Source organism: Diceros bicornis, chromosome 11 (genome assembly GCF_020826845.1).
Source record: "Diceros bicornis minor isolate mBicDic1 chromosome 11, mDicBic1.mat.cur, whole genome shotgun sequence".
Classification (NCBI taxonomy): Eukaryota; Metazoa; Chordata; class Mammalia; order Perissodactyla; family Rhinocerotidae; genus Diceros; species Diceros bicornis.
The window spans coordinates 51,919,862-51,938,962 of NC_080750.1; the positions used below are offsets into that span (position 1 = coordinate 51,919,862).

General features: G+C 35.5%; 1 protein-coding gene across 1 annotated transcript; it reads left to right on the forward strand.

Annotated features, from left to right (window-relative positions):
* Positions 1 to 258: 258 nt before the first annotated feature.
* APELA (apelin receptor early endogenous ligand) lies at positions 259 to 19,101 on the forward strand. The gene is made up of 3 exons (XM_058550303.1): positions 259 to 599; positions 1,955 to 2,044; positions 17,393 to 19,101. The coding sequence occupies exons 1-2, from the start codon at positions 527 to 529 to the stop codon at positions 2,041 to 2,043; spliced, it is 162 nt and encodes a 53-aa protein (XP_058406286.1). The 5' UTR covers positions 259 to 526; the 3' UTR covers position 2,044; positions 17,393 to 19,101.

The window sequence follows — 19,101 nt, forward strand, 5'->3', positions numbered from 1 at the left end:
CTTAAGTTAGAGCTTCAGAATTCCTTCTGAAAAGGACAAAAGAGAGACTTCCTGTCATTTCCATTGGTTTCTGCATGTGGGACCAATATGGGCAATGCAAAGTTTAAACAGATGCAAATGATGAGGGGAGGAGGCAATGCCATGCCTTGTTTTACATATTTCTCCAAATCCAGATTGAATTTAAGTCAGCCTCTCTTCGGAGCTTCCAGAGTAGACTTCCACTGAAGTTAAAGCACGCTTGAATGGTTTGTTTCACCAATATTTGCTTATGGAAATAAAGGGGAGTAACGGGCGAAGGAGGAGAGGAGTGGAGGAGGGGTCTGAGGCCGAGGGAGGCTCTGACCACAGCACAGCGCACCAGTAACCTTGTCTGATGTGATCATTAACCTTTCTGGAAAACGCGGCTGGTAGTTCTCTGAGGTTTGTCATTAGAATGTGAGGAGAGCCACACAGATACTGCATAGACTATTCAAAGACTGTTTAGTTTACTTTGAGAGCTGTTGCTCCTACTTAGTGTGGCAGAAAAATGCGACTTCAACAGTTCTTTTTTGTATTTTTAATTTTTATGATGAGTCTTCTTATCAACGGGCAGAGACCAGGTAGGATTTTGATCCATTTGTACCCAGTAACTTGTTTTTATGCCTGTTTGGGTCCTCGGGCCTCTGAGCGTGATTGTGTTTATGTTGAAAGTCATCTAGGCGTGCTTGCGGTTATTGGCGGTGAGCGCGTGGGATTTTGGAAGTATGCTATCTGTCTTGTTAGGTCCATTCGTAGGATACTTTAAAAAATAGCTGGATTTTTAAATGATGATAAATATTTTACCACTATTTTTCTAAATTCAAAGAAAACTGATCTTTGTTGTCCTTCTAAGTAAAAAGAAACGAGAATGTTTGGTCTAGTCGCTACAGTGCTAAACAAACTTATAGATTTTTAGACAAAATGCAAAATCCAAAGCAATTTATTAAAAGAGCATGTTGCTTGCTGGAGTGGGGCAACGTTAACTGAATTAACAATATATAGAAATCGTAATGTACAAGATGCAGATGACATCTTAAAACAGGTCAATAGCTGTTATTTCTAGTTATATAATTAGATATGCCCCTTAAAACAAAAAAGTGCCAATTTTAGTATTGTATTTATAGAGCCAAAAAAATGTCAAAAATATATATGGTCAGGATAATTAACGTTAATTTACTTAACACGTGTTTCAAGGATGATATCAGTTGTGTCGCTCTTAACCAATAGGGATTTAGTAAGCAGAGGTATTCTAATGTGCTTTTACTTCAAAACCAAATATCTAAGATTTCAAAGCACTGGCAAGTAAAAAAATTAGAAAGTTTTCTAACTCAATAAAAAGCAAACCCAAATTTAAATAGAAAGGTGATAATGTTTATATGCAAACGTTAGATTATTCGCTTAGTAATATACATCTCCATTTAGAACAGAAAATGCTGCATAATTGGTTAAAAATTCAGTCTCTGCCTGTTTAGTTAATCAGAAGTTTGATTACTGAAGTTATTGCAAATGATGTCCCCTGGTCTGCCCTTTCACAGAAATAAGAAAAAAGTTCCCAATCAGCAGCTGATCTCTTCTTACTGCTTATAGCCATTGCTATTCAAATCATTCCTGCTTTTCTGAAATACAGAACACCTGGGACAATGTTCTTGTAAAATATTTGTGATTAATTCACTACATAAAATAAAAGGTCTAGGAGCATTTAAAAAGAAATTGTGTAGAAAGAGGAGGATATTACTATTAGATCCTGCCATTAACATGAACTGTTAGGAGTGCACCTTGTGTATTTCATCACATTATTTTTTTATGTCACCATCACATCTGAACAAATAGCAAATCATCACAGTATAATTTGGATCCAAAATATTCCCTTACATTCTCCAGATTAAACAATTAATTTTCTAAAAAATGCTCCTAATATTTCCCTTTTTTTCCTCAGCTAATTTGGCAATGAGAAGAAAATTGTACAGACACAACTGCGTTCAGAGGAGATGCATGCCTCTCCACTCACGAGTGCCCTTCCCCTGAGGTATTTCCAATAGAAAATAGTTTTCCTACATTTAGGCAATGTTCTATATTAGATATATCAAAGAATGTTTATTCATATTTTGTAATCTGTGATAATGGCTGTACGGTGATGTCAGTTTCAGGGATGCATACTTACAAAACAAAACCGTGAAATGACGTGATGTTTGGGAATTGCTTTAGTCGTCTAATGGGAGAGATGAGGAAAATGTAGGAGAATCTTGAGAACTGTCAAATCTGAGTGATAGTTATATATGAATTAATACTATTGTGTGTCTGACAATTATCATAACTAAAAAATCAGCAGGAGAATATCATTATGAAAGTATCTTTAAACATGTATTTTGAAAAACACTCAATAGCTCCCTATGTTATTCAGAACAAGCACATTTCCTGTTAAGGCCACTGCAGGCTTGAAAGCATTTGGACATATTTGCCCAACACCAAATGAATGATGTACTAGCCTCAATACTTCACAGTTTATTTTTCCTGAAAATATTTCTTTTAATATACAAAATCAACTTAATATTAATGGCAGGGCAGCATTCCAGCTTCACTCTTAGAACTGGTCTTGTTGGTTGCATCTTTAAGGATAAATTGAGAATAGAATTTTGCTCATCCCTATTTTTTTTTTTTTAACATTCACTGAAAGGCCAATGATTTATATCATCACCATCACCAGTAATACTGCTTGAGTCATTTAACTTCAAACACTGCCCAAGTTTAAGTTGCTTCATACTAAAAAATAACTTGGCATTCCATTGTAACAATTTTAAGCTCTTGAATTCATATAGAATATATTTCCCTAAAAAAGAAAAATGCCGTGGAAATACCCCTCAGCTGGTTAACATACACAGGTAATTGCTAAATTGGCTTATTCAGTTGGCCTATAGATTGTAGCGTTTATGGCACTATTCATTCAGAGGAAAGAATGGTTGCTATGCCTATTGTTTGATACGTGCTTTTCAAACTCAGTGAAAGCCCTGTTTGTAGTAAGACATTAAATGAAAGAAGGGCAATTCAGTGTAACAAGCATTTATCAAGAGGAGTAAGACAAAAAACCAAGTTTCTCTACACCTGTATCTGTAACAAATTACTCTTTGCTATCAAAATATGAAAAACAAATTTGACGGAGGAATCTAGAAAGATACAATAGAAGTTCTTGAGAAGCCAATTAATAGGGACTAAAACAGGTTTTAAAAATATTTTATATGTTAAAAAGTCCTTTGGTGTGTGTCGATAATGCATTTCAGTCTCACATATAAATAATGGTAAAATGTGAGTTTAGGAGGAGTGGAGAAGGTCAAGATTTTCCCAGCACTCCTCCACAAATAACAAAGAGGAGAGGAGGCATTTCACAATAGCAAGGGAATTCCTACATCTAGAGAAAGATACCTTGCATAATGTGGATAAAAGCCCTTAGTCAGCCACAAATTATATTGACTTTCTCCACAAACCACCTGCCATAAAAACCAGGGTTCCAAGTAAACAAGATAGAGTAGTGAAATTTGAATTGTCTAAGTTAAGAAAAGTTTTGACCCATAAACCAAATTTGTAAACCAAAGGGAAATTTAAATAAAAGCCATATAAACCATTGAATGATAGCAATCCTTTGCAAAATTTGACTGATCAGCTTTAAAGAACTGCTCAGTTTACAGCATCCATTTTCTCAGTGTTTGGACTAGTCCTACATTCCAGCTACAGTTCTTTGAAGAATATATAAGTTACATTTCGGAATCTAGCAATAGTATAAAAGCCAATGCAAGATAAAACATTAAGATAATTTCCCAAGATCTTGCTCAACCAGTGTTATAAAGTGCTACCTTCAAATTTGATAGCATAAATCTCACTGTCCTAAATACTTGGACATTTTTAATATCTTGCAACAAAGGTACTTTGACAACTAGTTAAAGGTGCTATAGACCTAGTTAGTGGAACTTTAAGGCAGAACCTCCCTTTCATTTATCCCCCTCTGTTTCCTACATGATTTAGATAAAATCACATGTGGTTATTTGATTCAGTTAGGGTCAAGTAAGACTGTAAAAGGATAGGTAAGGTAAACAGTTGACTTTAGAAGTTTTCCAGATTAACTCTTTAGAGTGGTTTAGGCTTAGCTCATTTACTAGGAATGTCCTATTATCTTGACTCTGTCCATTTTTCTCGCTCCTAGAGTCTACCTCAGTGATCTTCAGTGCGATTTCCTAACCTGTACAATTGAGTTAATTAAACGGAAAATCTAAGCTGTATAAAACTCATTTTCTTGATTTTTTGTTTTTTTTTTTTCACCTTCAGCACTAAGTGAATTAGAGTAGAGGCAAGCAAGAGAAAGGGTGTCAGGAAATCTAAGCTTACAGGTTAATGTGAGAGCAGTAGAGTGGAAAATGAGGTAGGGACCTTGGATTCTAATGATCTCCCCTTCCAATAGTAAAATCTCACTACATTAATGCTTTTATTTATAAATATGTACTCTAGATAACTACATATCCTATTAATGCATACTCATCTAGCTTTTTAATAATAATTGTGATACACGTTCGTGGTGTAAAATTTTTTTCTAACAGTATGGAAGAATGTAAAGTGAAAAGTAAGAGTCTTCCACCCTACTCCTTGAGAACACCCTACTCTGTTGCCCATTTTCACTCCCCAGAGGTAACAGCTGTGAAGAGACTTTTGGTAAAGGTACCTTTTAATATGTTATTTTAAATTGAGACCAACTAATTTTCTCTTGCCCCCCTGATTACCATTCAAAATACAAGTGCTTCTAGTTCTCTCTTTTCTACCTTATTCTTCCTCCCTCAAAGTCACAGGCTTCTGACCCCCTTGACCAGACCTCTGCCCTGCCTCCCAACTTTTTTTGCAACTCTCCTGTTGTCTTGGCTCTTCTATCTCCGTTCTGCCTTAACTGAAAGCCACAGAATCCACACTTTAGTGAAACGCTTCATCTCCAACTTTAGCACGGCTCTCTGGGAAGAACTCTTCTGCTTACTTTCAGGCACCTCTGACTCCCATTCAGTTACATTTCAAACCTTTAATGACCTCTAGTTTCCTTAAGCTTCTTAACCTCCTTTTCCATCTCACAGCAAGGGATAACTCCTTCTCAGAGAACAGCCCGTCTGCTCTCTTTTTTTCATCTCAGTTACCACTATCTCAGTGCCTCTTCTCTCTCTCCAACTTGACTTTAACACTTTAACTGATCACTCCAGACTTCAGTTCTCATTGTGGAAAGTCCATTTTTTGTTTTATCCTCTAATCTCTCTAAACTGTAAATCCAATCATGTCACACTTTGATTAAAATTCTCAACTGTCCCTGTGGTCTTCAGGACAGTGAGAACTCCCATAATTTAACAAACAACACCTTACAAAATGTACCTCTCCAGCATCATCTGTCACCTCTTCTCCTTTTCCCTCTCTCAGAGGGAATAAGAAAGAATTAAGACTGTTTGGACTGCATGGATGGAGCTCTGGCCACACAGTTCACTCACTGGAGATCATTGATAAGTCATTTATCCTCTTTAAGCCTCCCTCTACTTCCAGACCTGCAAAATGGAGCTAGTAATGGTATATACCTTATCATAACCATACCACGCACATAGTAAGTGCTAAATAGATAGTAGCCAAGGTTATTATTATTACTATTACTTTAAAGTCAGTCTGTTCTTCACCTCTTGCTGTTCCTCAAGCTACATTTCTGCCTGCAATGTCCTTTCTTTACTCTTTTTCTGACTGTCAATTCATCCCTCAAGAAACCTGCCCTGATTTTGATACCTCTACCAATTGTATTAGATGCCCACTTTTTGCTCTCAGCACCATTAGCATACTTCCTTCAAAGTACTTGACTCATTGCATTGTAATAATGTGTTAACTGACTGTACTCCTCCCCTCCTTCCTCAGCATGCTGTAAATTCCCTGAAGGCAGATTGTGGGTATTTTGACTTTGTTAAATTAACATTTGTTAAGTGGAGCACAGAGTACAGAATGGTGAGCCAAGGTGAGCCTTAGTTCAACAGCTAACCACAAGGTAAATTGAAATAGAGAAGTTTATTACTCAGGGCTCCTGGGAGAAGTAAACAGCACACCTGGAGGGGCCACATAGGAAAGTCAGAGCAGAATGAAGAAAGAGACAGGACTTGGGGCATTATGCCTTTATTAGGGTCTGTAGGTGGAACGCTTTGGGGTTCCTGGGCTAGGGTCAGATTGGTCAATTCAAACCAAAAGAGTGGGGTTTTGGTAAGCCACAGGAGTCTTATCTAAGGGGCACATAAGGTATACAGGCCCTGGGAGGCAAGAGAGACTATTGATCACGAGGGCTGTTGGGGAAGTCATATCAGGAACTTACATTTGCTCATGACTCTGAGGCTGCTATCCAGGGTATGAGCTTGCATGAGGGACTAGTGTCAGTTTAAAGTCCTTACAAGACACTTGGCCAAACAAAATGGATGCTGAGGCAATAATCCCATGGAGTAGCTTAGCTAAACTCGCAACATTGGGTTGTATTTATCTTTGTATCTTCAGCTGAAAAGAATGCCCAGAGTACAGCATTCCATTAATGTTTCTAAAAGAAATGAAACTTTCATATATTATCTTAGAATTTAAGACTTACTATCATCAGATCCCAGCACACATTTTCAGCTTTATTTCCTAATATTAACTGCCGAACTGAACTCGGATTTCCTGTCTCTGTGCGGGAAGTGTTTTCTCTTCCAAGCATTGTTTCCCTCATCTCAAGTTCAAACCTTTCCCCTACCCCCAGGCTTCTCTTCAAATTCCATTTTTTATGAGGCCCACCCTGATCCAATTAGCTTAAAATAATATTCCACTCTCTCTTGACAATCACAGTATTTTTATTAGTAGGTTTTTGAGCCATTTATCATATTCTACTTTATTTCATCGTATTTTTATCAGTATTGGAATGTGAATTCCTTAAAGGCAAGACTTGGCCCTGAAAGCTTAGAGTGTAAACCTTTACAATGTGTGAATGGCCTGAGAGTAGCCTGAACTATGGGGGATTCCTGCATGGACTATATCTATAGGATGTTGACAATACAGAAAATTATTGTTATCTCAAAAAATCATAGTCCAGTATCCAAAGATCATACTCAGGGAAAATCCCTAATGTTCCCAATTTACTGACGAAATAAAACTTCTCGGGCCGGCCCCATGGCTTAGCGGTTAAGTGCGTGCGCTCCGATGCAGGCTGCCCGGGTTCGGATCCCGGGCGCGCACAGACGCACTGCTTCTCCCGCCATGCTGAGGCCGCGTCCCACATACAGCAACTAGAAGAATGTGCAACTATGACATACAACTATCGCCTGGGGCTTTAGGGGAAAAATTAAAAAAAAAAAAAAAAAAACTTCTCTAAAGATTACAATGCTTTAATGATGGTATATTATACATATTAAGTATTGAATACATAAATATATAGAAATATAGTCGTGTTATATATTATATATTATTATAATAAAATATATATTCCCCTATACAAAATACAACATGATGGACTAAAGACTAATTTCAGAGTTTTCTTCACTTTGGAAACATTTCTCATTACAAACGGTGTAATTATTTTGTAGATATTTAGAGTAGCTGATCTTTATCATGTTTAGGAATCTAAAATTTCTTTGTAGCATGACTTTTTTTGCTGAGGAAGATTTGCACTGAGCTAACATCCACTACCAATCTTCCTCTTTTTGTATGTGAGCCGTCGCCACAGCATGCCCACTGACAGAAGAGTGGTGTACGTCTGTGCCCAGGAACCAAACCCGGGCCACCGAAGCGGAGCATGTCAAACTCAACCACTAGGCAACCGGGGCTGGCCCACCTAAGTCTTTTGTCTTTAGTTTGTTCTCAGTTTTGTATTCAATTAGTGACCTAATGATATTAGATTAATGTTATTATTACATAGCAGTAAGGTATTTGAAAAATATATTATTCTTAGATAACAGAAAGAGAATATTTATTGGTTTTCAGGTGATTTGAGAAAAATGAAATCACTTATTATTCACTATTTTAATGCATTTCACTCTTGGATGTATTTTTAAAAAATAGTGGTGTATGGTATCGAATGCCACAATTCTTTCAAAACTGTCAATAATGCCAAATGCCCAGATGAATTCTAAACTTCCTGATCTTAATAAAATTATAAGCAATTATCACCAGAAACCTTCAAATTCTTGTCAGATTATTTACAATCCCTCAGAATATTGTTAATTTATGATCAAAATCCTTAATAGTTTACCTGTTACCACTGAGAATATTTATGAATATTTATAAATAAAATAATTAATAATGCGGTCGTCTAGTGGTTAATATTCGATACTCTCACCACCGAGGCCCAGGTTCTTTCCCACTCAGGGAACCACACCACCTGACAGTCTGTCGGTTGTCATACTGTGGAGGCTGCATGTTGCTGTGATGCTGAAAGCTATACCACCAATATTTCAAATACCAGCGGGGTCACCCATGATGGATGGGTATCAGCAGATCTTCCAGACTAAGACATTAGGAAGAAGGACTTGGCCACCCACTTCTGAAAAAAATTGGCCAAGAAGACCCTATGAATAGCAGTGTAGCATTGTCTGATACAGCGCTGGTAGGTGAGAGGATGGCACGAAAAGATCAGGCAGGGTTCTGCTCTGCTGTACACAGGGTCGCTTAGGAGTCTGAATCAACTCGATGGCATAACAAATTAATAATGCAAACCACATATCTTCTGCTTTGTTAAAATTTTATTAGTGAAGAAAATTCGACGTAATGCACAGGCTTTCACAAGACCTCCTTCTCTAGGTTTCAGCCATGCACACCCATTCATGCCAGGAGCTTGGTCAGCCACTGCCAGTATTCCAACCTCATCAGGCCTTCCAGAGTATTGACCATCCTTCTCCAGATCCACTGGTCCTCTCTAGTCTTCCCTTTCTCCAACTAAGATTCTATAATTCATTATTTCCATAATTGCTGTCAATATTACAGGTTTTCTTGCTTCTCTGTCTTCATCTCATTGTTCTGAAAGAATCAAGAAGTCTTCATCCAGGCATGTTATTGCTGCTGGAGAATATACAAGAAGTCAGATTGGAAACATTTTTAAATTTATCATCTCCAATCTGTTAGTCCTTCACACTGTCCAGCAAACCTGCTACATTTCTATGGTCAACTTGCTGCTTTGCACTCCACAATAACTGTTTCTAACTTTTTCTCCACACCTTAAATTTCTGACGATTATCTTCTTCATTTCCAGCAGATGGCGTTGTCTTTTACGTCATAGAGAAAAGAGAAGTCATCAGATGGTATGTCACTCAACTTCCCAGTGGCAAACTAGAATCCCATCTAATCTACCTCCCACCCTGCCCACCCCCATCCACTTCTTCCTTCTTGGTGCCACGGAAGGCGTGACCATTCCTCCATCCATGTTGGATCCCTTCACTTCCCACTTTCTCAGGAATCTGAAACTGCCACTTACATATTTTCTTCATTCTCTTTGCCCTCTGGATCATCTTGTCAGCATCTCAACCCACTCTAATCTGTTTTATCCCTTCTTTAAAATAGCCATCAATCTTCATGTTTCTAAACAGACATTTTTTAGTCTTCCTTCTGATTTCTCAGAATTTAGCAACTGACTGTTCGGTCTGCCAAAATCCCTTCCTTTAAATTCCAGGACACCATACTTTTCTGCTCAATTCTTGCCTGACCCTCTGGCTCATAGGCAGGCTTAATCTTACCTATGAAGACTTGCAGATGAAGTTTCTCTCTACTCTCTCCCGCTCTGTTTCAGCCATTCCTTTGGCCTCAAGTACCTCCCTACACAGGGGGAAAAAAGAAGACCATCCAAATGAGAATAAGCAAAGCCTATTTATTCAGAGCTTGCCACAGCAAGGGAGTCAGCCACCATCGCTTGCATTTGGCAGAGGACCAAACACACTCAGGGGAGTGAGAAAGCTTTATAGTGAAAAAAGGGGAAGGCTTCAGGTATGATCTAATTGGAGGTTGTTGGTATGGGGAAGTCGGAGGCAGGCTGCCTTGAAGTGGGGCTCCCTATATGATTGGTTTGGGGAGCATTGGTTTGGGGCTTTCTCTGGTTAGTCTTGAATTGGAATTGGAGGAAGGAGGGGCAGATATCCGGAAGCTGGCAGTTATTAACCAAATCCTAACCATTTGGGGCCAATTGCTGCAGAGGTTATAGTTTGGCTTCCTGGACTGGTTGTTGCAGCTTGTGGTCAGAGTTCTGTTTTAATATATGGTCTGGCCAATGTCCATTTGTATGTTCAGTCTCCCATCTCCAAACCTATTTCATCTCCAGCTTACACCACCCAAACCTAACTACAGTCTACTTTGCACCAACCTTCTCATATCCACTTCTGCTTCTCTTTTATCCATTCTTCATATTATAGCTCCACACTGCTTAAGACCCTTTAATGATTCTCATTACTCTTAGGATTAAAGTAAAATTCTTAATGTAACCCACAAAATTATGCATGATCAAGTGCTTCTCTATCTCTCCAACTGTATCTGACTCCCTGTGGCTCTCTGTGAGTTTGTCAAATGTGTCCTCTTCCTTTCCACTTCAGGGCTTTCACATGTTATTTCCTCTGCCGAGGATCTAGGATATTCTTTCCCTTCTCTTCACCTAGTTTATTCCTACTCAATCAAGACTTTGATCAAATATCAGTTCACTTATATGTGTGTGTGTGTGTACCACATATAAAGTCTCTCATTACACTGGCCTAACAAACTTTGGGAGTGGATTTTGGAGTTCTTTAGGTTTCCCGTTTCATTTATATTAAAATTGTGTTAGAGCTTTCAACTTTATACTTACTCCTCTTTTTTCTCTAATAGTAACATTTTTATAGATGCAAAATTTATATATGTGTATATATGATACATACACATATTATTTAAACACATACGTAATGCATTTACTACCTTACCTCTTTACAGGTTGCTGACAGATGTATTTATTTGTAGATATGGAGACAGTCATTTTGAATGACTCTTTAGTATTTCATTGTATGGAAACTTAATTTAACTTGACTCTATTAATGGATACTTATGTTTTATTTATTTATGCTACTTTAAACAAGGGTGCAATGAACATGTATGCATACACCTTTGAACACTTTTACAGTTAAATTCTGACAAAATATTTCTAGAAGTAGAATCACTAGGACATGCATATTCTTAAATTTTTTGAGATATAATTCACATACCATATGATTTACTCACTTAAGGTATACAGTTCAATGGACTATATTCAAGTAGTTGTGCAATCATCACCATAATCAATTTTAGAACATTTTCATCACTCCAAAAAGAAATACCCATACCCATTAGCGGGCATTCCCTATTTTTCCCCAACTCTCTAATCCTAGACAACTACTAACCTGCTTTCTGTCTTTATAGATTTACCTATTCTGAACATTTCATATAAATAGATACTTATAATTTTTTCTTTTGTGATTGGTTTCTTTAACTTAGTTTAATGTTTTCAAGGCCCATCTATGCAGTACTTGTATCAGTACTTCATTCTTTTTTAATGGCTGAATAAAATTCTATTGTATAGAAAAATCAGATTTCGTTTATCCAATCATCTGTTGTTTTTACTATTTGGCTATTAGGAATGATTCTGCTCTGAAAGAGTTTTTGTTTGAAAATATTTTTTCAATTCTTTTTGGTATATACCTAAAAGTGAAATTGCTGGATTATATGGTTGTTCTATGTTTAACGTATTAAGGAACTGCCAAACTGTTTTCCATAGTGGTTGCAGCATTTTACATTCCTACCAGCAGTTTATAAGGGTTCCAATTTCTCCACATTCTCATCAACACTTGTTATTATAGCCATCCTAGTGGATGTGAAGTGGTATCTCCTTGTGATTTTGATTTGCATTTCCTTAATGACTAATGATTTCGAGCATCTTTTTATGTACTTATTGGCCATTTGTCTATCTTCTTTGGAGAAATGTCTATTCAAATCCTTTGCCTATTTTTCACTTGGCTTATTTGTCTTTTTATTGTTGAGTTGTAGGAGTTCTTTATATATTTTGAATACAGGGCCCTTATCAGATACGTGATTTGCAAATATTTTCTTCCATTCTATAGGTTTTCTTTTCACTTTCTTGATGTTACCCTTGAGCACAAAAGGTTTTAGTTTTGTTAAAATCCAATTTGTCTATTTTTTCTTTGGTTGCTTGTGCTTTGGGTGTCATATTAAAAAACCATTGACTAATCCAATGTCAAAAACATTTACTCCTATATTTTCTTCTAAGAGTTTTGTAGTTTTATCACTTACTTTTATGTCTATGATCCATTTTGATTTTGTATATGTTGTGAGGAAGGGGCCCGACTTCTTTTGCATTTGGATATCCAGTTGTTCTAGCACTATTTGTTGAAAACACTATTCTTTTTCCCATTGAACTATGTTGGTACTATTGTTGAAAATCAATTGACCGTAAATGTAAAGGTTTATATATGGACTCTTAGTTCTATTTCATTGATCTACATGTCAACCCTTATGCTTATACTATATGGTCTTGATTATCGTAATATTGTAGCAAGTTTTTAAGTTGGGACATGTGAGTCCTCCAACTTTATAGTTCTTCAAGATCATTTTGGTTATTCTGGTTTCCTTGAATTTCCATATGAATGTTAAGATCAGCTTGTCAATTTCTGCAAAGAGCCAGCTGGGATTTGGATAGGGATTGTGTTGAATCTGTAGATCAGTGTGGGAAGTATTGACATCTTGACAATTAACTTTTCCAATCCATTTGATGTATTTCTATTTATTCAGATTTATTTTAATTTCTTTCAGCACTGTTTTTAGAATACAAGTTTTATACTTCTTTTGTTTAATTTATTCCTGAGTATTTTATTCTTTTGATGCTATTATAAGTAGAATTTTCTTAATTTCATTTTTGAATTGTTCACTGCCAATGTATAGAAATAGAATTGCTTTTTGTTTATTGATCTTGTTTCCTGTAACGTTAGTGAAATTATTGATTTATTCTCATAGTTTTTAGTAGATTCCTTAGGATTTGCTGTGTAAAACCTCATGTCACCTGCAAACAGAGATCGTTTTTCTTTTTCATTTCTAGTCTGGGTGTTTTTTATTTCTTTTTCTTGTCTAATTGCCCTAACTAGAACCTCCAGTACAATGTTAAATAGAAGTGATGAGAACAGATGCCTTATTCCTGATCTTAGATGGAAAGCATTCAGCCTTTCACTATTAAGTATGATGTCAGCTATGGGTCTTTGTAGATGACCCATAGCTTCTTCTTCAAATAGAAGGGAAGAAGCTCCCTTCTAGTCCTAGTTTGCTGAAAGTTTTTATCATGAAAGACTAGCATTGGGTTTTGTCAACTGTTTTTTCTGTATCTATTGAGATTATCGTGCATTTTTGTTCTTTATTCTATTGAAATCATGCATTACATTAAGTAATTTTTGGATGTTAAACCAACCTTGCATTCTTGGGATAAATCCTACTAGGTATGATGTACTATCATTTTTTATATATTGCTGGATTCAGTGTGCTAGTATTTTGGTAAGGATTTTTGTATCTACATTTATAAGAGATTTTCATCTGTAGTTTTCTTTTCTTGTGATTGCCTTTTCCGGTTTTGGTATCAGGGTAACACTGATCTCACAGAATGAGTTGGGAAGTGTTTCTTCCTATTCTATATTTAGGAAGTGTTTGTGAAGGATTGGTACTAATTATTTAAATGTTTGGTAAAATTTACCAGTGAATTCATCTGGCCTAGGGCTTTTCTTTGTGGGAAGCTTTTTAAATTGCTAATTCAATCTTTTTATTTGTTATACACCTATTCAGATTTTCTATTTCTTCTTGAGTCAGTTTTGGTAGTTTGTGTCTTTCTAGGAATTTCTTCATTATGTCTAAGTTACCTAATTTTTTGGCATACAGTTGTTTAGAATATTTTTTATAATCTTTTTTTTTTTTACTTCTGTAAGGTCAGTAGTGATGTTTTCTCTTTCATTCCTGAGATTTTTTAATTTTTTCTTTTTTATTCTTGATCAGTCTAGATAAGGTTCTCCAATTTTGTTGATCTTTTCAAACGATGAACTTTCAGTTTTGTTGATTTTCTCTATAGTTTTTCCATTCTTTATTTCATTCATTTCTGCTCTAATCCTTGTTATTTTCTTCCTTCTGCTTGCTTTAGGTTTTGTTTGCTCTTCTTTTTCTAGTATCTTAACGTGGAATGTTAGTTTATCGATTGAGATATTTCTTCTCTTTTAATATAAATGTTTAGAGTTATAAACTTCCCTCTAAGCACTACTTTAGCTGCATCCCATAACTTTTCATATTCATCTCCAAGTATTTTTTTTATTTCCCTTGTGATTTCTTTGTTGATCTATTAGTTGTTTAGGAGTATGTTGTTAATTTCCACATATTGTTGTAAATTTCCCAAATTTATTTGCTATTGATTTCTAACTTCATCTTATTGATGAATCATCTATTTCTCCTTTCACTTCTGTCAGTTTTTGCTTCACGTATTTTGGGGCTCTGTTTTTAGGTGCATATATCTTCTTCTTCTTCTTCTTTTTTTTTTTTTTTTTTTTGCTGAGGAAGATTCACCCTGAGCTAACATCCATGTCACTCTTCCTCTATTTTGTATGTGGGTCACTGCCACAGCATGGCCACTGATGAGTGGCATAGGTCCAAGCTCAGGAACTGAACCCGGGCCACCAAAGTGGAGCACACCAAACTCAACCACTAGGCTGTGGGGCTGGCCCTATAAAATGTCTTTCTTTGTCCCTAACAACAATTTTTGTCTTAGAGTTTATTTTTTCTATTATTAGTACATCTACTTCAGCTCTCACGGTTGCTGTTTGCATATCTTTTTCTATCCTTTTACTTTCAACCTATTTATGACTTTGAATCTAAAGTGTGTCTCCTATAGAGAACATATAGTTGTATCATGTTTTTTTTAACTCAGTCTGACAGTATCTACATTTTGAATGGATTGTTTAGTAGATTCATATTTAATGTTACTATTGATATGGTATGTTATTATTGATATCTATATGTCTCATGTCTTTTTTTGTTTTTTTGTTCCTCTATTCCTCCTTTATTGCTTTCTTTCACATTAAGCGAATATTTTCCACTGTAATATTTGAATTCTTTTAATGATTTTTTCACTATTTTTTTTGAGATCATAATAGTTTATAACATTGTGAAATTTCAGTTGTACATTATTATTTGTCAGTTATCATATATATGTGCCCCTTTACCCCTTATGCCCATCCCCAACCCCCTTCACCTCTGGTAACCACTATTCTGTTCTCTTTGTCCGTGTACTTGATTATCTTCCACATATGAGTTTTCACTATTTTTTTTCACTCTGTTATTTTCTTAGTGGTTGCTCTAGGACTTAAACAATATATATCTTAACTAATCAGAATCTACTTCATATTATACTATTTTAAGTCCAGTAAGTTATAGAAATACCTATATAGCTCTATTCTCTCTTCCCCTTTTTAATTCTATTATAGTTATGCACATTACATCTCTATATAGTACAAATCCAACTTTGTTATAATTACTTATACAATTTTAGGTCCTTTAAAGCTGAGAGAAGGAGAGGAAGTATACATTTATAGAGTTGTTATATTAGCCTTCCTGTTTACCATTTCTGGTTCTTGGTATTAGTAGATTTTTCCGATGTCTTAGTCTGTTCAGGTTGCTAACAAAGTACCATAGACTAGGTAGCCTATAAGCAACAGAAATTTGTTTCTCATAGTTCTGGAGGCTGGAAATTTCAAGAACAAGGCGCCAGGAGATTTGATGTCTGGTGTGAACCCACTTCTTGGTCCATAGACAGCTGTCTTCTTGTGTCCTCACATGGTGGAAGGGACAAGTGAGCTCTCCGGGTTCAACTTTATCAGGGCACTAATCTTCATTATGAGGGCTCCACCCTCATGACTCAACCACCTCCCAAAGGCCCCACTTCCAAATACCATCACACTGCAGATTAGGTTTAAACACATGAATTTTGGGGGAACACAAATATTCAATCTATAGCACTTGAATAAATGTTTCTCCATTTGCTCTATCCCCTTAGGACAATTTCCAGAGACTTTAAATACTTTTTCTTTTTTTAAATAATTTTCACCAGCTATGGTTGTTTCACTGGGAAGAGGGTCCACAGAGCTCCTTATACTCATCATTCTTTAAGTACCTTCCAGGTTATTCATATTTTAAACATTGATACCTAGTAGTAAATTGCTCTCTAGAAAAGCTATACCACTTTACATTTCAAAGAGCAAGTCATGAGGATGCTTATTCCCCATGCTCTTCCCAACACTGGGTGTTATCAAGACTTTTAATCTTTGCCAATCTGATAAGCAAAAATAACTATCTCATTTTTATGTTCAAAATTTAGGCAGTCTGAGTTGAGAGATAATTCCTAGAAGAGGCATACCTGCATCTTTTTACTGCTAAATTAGTTACAGTTACCCCACTATGACTGTGAGGAAAATGACATGTGAAGGAGGTGGAAGCTTCCAAAAATGAAGCAAGGGGCTGCCTTCATGTTTTCTGGAGGGGGCCAAAACAAAATGCCTAGGAAAACCATGGCACCAATAATTCTCCTTTTGTAAGAGACTCATTTTTCTCTTTAAAAAATTAGTTATATTTTGCCCTACCTTATATTTAAAACTTATTTCTAAGTATTAATTATTAAATGGTCTCATAGCATTAAAAGATTTCTAGGGACCATTTTATCTATTAAATAACATACTCGAAATTAAGATTTTGGTTCTATCTTTTTGTTGGTCTGCTCTAAATAACTGTCTTAGCTGGTATAAATATTAGGAATCAAAATCCAAAATACTAAGAAAAATAGTTGAGACTGCTAATGTGGATCACTGAGCAAATGAAGATTATTAGGTGATAAATAATTTAATGAAAAAATCTCTTCAATAGCATAAATTCAGACTTTTGAAGAAATATAGGCGCTGTATTTACATTGAAAGCTAAGAAAATCTAAAGTTGCTTTCAGGGCCGGCCCCATGGCTTAGCGGTTAAGTGCCCGTGCTCCGCTGCTGGCGGCCCAGCTTCAGATCCTGGACGCGCACCAATGCACTGCTTCTCCGGCTATGCTGAGGTCGCGTCCCACATACAGCAACTAGAAGGATGTGCATCTATGACATAAAACTATCTACTGGGGCTTTGGGGGAAAAAATAAATAAAATTTAAAAAGTAATAATAAAGTTGCTTTCAGCACTGAAAAACTCTGGTAAATTTTCATAACTCATTGTCTATTAAAAAAAATTAAGCATAGGTAAATTGGTCTACTGGATAGCATTTCTTACTAAGATATGTTTCTTTCCCCTTTGCCTTCCAAATATAGATCTTCTCTAGTGAACTTCACCTTGTCTGCCAGAAGAAGAAAAGAAGTGAAGAAAAGATACCCATACACATAATAGTGTGATTGCTTAGAAGTTCCTGTAAGAAAGGAATCATTTGAAAGCATCTGGGATCGTTTATTAGTTTCACAGGATTCTCTTCTTCTTGGTTTCTCTTTAGAGAGAAAATATCATAAATTCAAAAGCAATTCCAGTCTGAAGCACAATTATTTGCCTGCATGACAAAAATCTCTCATCTTTTTCTGCACGTTACTATTCTTACATGGGTTAAAAAGAAAAATACTTTTTAATGTTTTAGAACTCTCTAATTGTAAAAAGTGAGAGAATTTAAAATTTTTCCTTCATAGTCTTATAATTGTCTAAAACTATTAAATAACTTTTTATATGTTTGAGTGATTTTTTTTAAAAAATGCTAAGTCTGAAATCAAATACATTAACCACCTGGCTTTGCAGAATAGGGAGAAAATAATTGGTTCATTGATTATTTATATAGAGAGACTAAGAAAGAAGCTACTAATTATTACCAATTTTATATGATAGGCTTTAATGTTTATAAAAGTATTTTTTATTTTGAATAATACCCACTTAAAGTTGTACAAGAAAGTTTGAAATACTAATTGTAGTTCATTTTATTTTATAACTTAAATGTTCGTTTCTGAATCTACTTCTCATAACATAATTATAGGAAGCCAATGTTTGATTTCCTTTGAAGTTCTGTTTTATGGCGTTGATTCATTTATACAGATAGTTTCTTAGAAAGGCCTACTGAACGTTGACATTTAAAACACAGTTATGCTAATGAAGTCTCAAGCAGGGCAATATCTCTTGTCTAACACATGAGTGCTCATCACTCTGCTAGGCTTTGTTTTGGTGCTATTTTTGTGCTGGGGTGCTGAGACATGTAAATAAAAAATCAGAAGGTACTTAGGGATATGATTACCCACAAGGAAACTATCCTGTCTAATTCTGAATTGTATTGATAATTAGGTGTTTCCAAGTTGTTAAATATGCTCTTAATTTGTATTTATTGAAAGACTGTTAGCTCAGTGCCACAAAGGTTTTATTATATTACTGTAAGTTAATTCCAGATATAAAATTTACAAATTCGTATCCTGACTGGAAACTTTACTTTGTAAACATTACAGAGTAGGAGAAGCCATAAACCATTAACCTTTACTTTGCTAAAATAAAAGATTGGGCTTAACATATAAAGAATTTGAAATACAAATTCTGACATCATGGAGTTTGTATCCCTTTCATAGCTTATTAACGGTGTCTTTTAGGATGGAAGGTGCTTATATAAAGCACTGTAATTAAATTTACACACAAAAGATGTTTTATGAAATGTGTTACTTCATTATTTAAATTTGATATTTTGGGGAAATTCTAAATGATTTTCTGGATAAATTATAATTCCTTTACACAAGTGTATTTCAGTAGAAACATAAGCTATTGTCAATTATATTTATGTTTAAAACGTACTTGTTTACATACTTTGGACAAAAAAAGGAAAACTATATTTTGTACAGTTCAGATACATTTCATTTAATACAAGCATATCCTTTTTTCAAGTACAGATTCTCACAGTCACAGAAGTTAAAAACTAGCCATACCACAGTAAGATAATTAAATGGTTATAGATTTCTGCCCATACAACTTCAATAATTGTTCAATAAAACATTCAGTGATTTGA

Excerpts from the sequence above, each read along its gene's own strand:
- APELA (XM_058550303.1), top strand. The coding sequence starts at position 527 with ATGCGACTTCAACAGTTCTTTTTTGTATTTTTAATTTTTATGATGAGT. Across the intron at positions 600-1,954 it reads TATCAACGGGCAGAGACCAG|CTAATTTGGCAATGAGAAGA; the intron begins GTAGGATTTTGA and ends TTTTTTCCTCAG.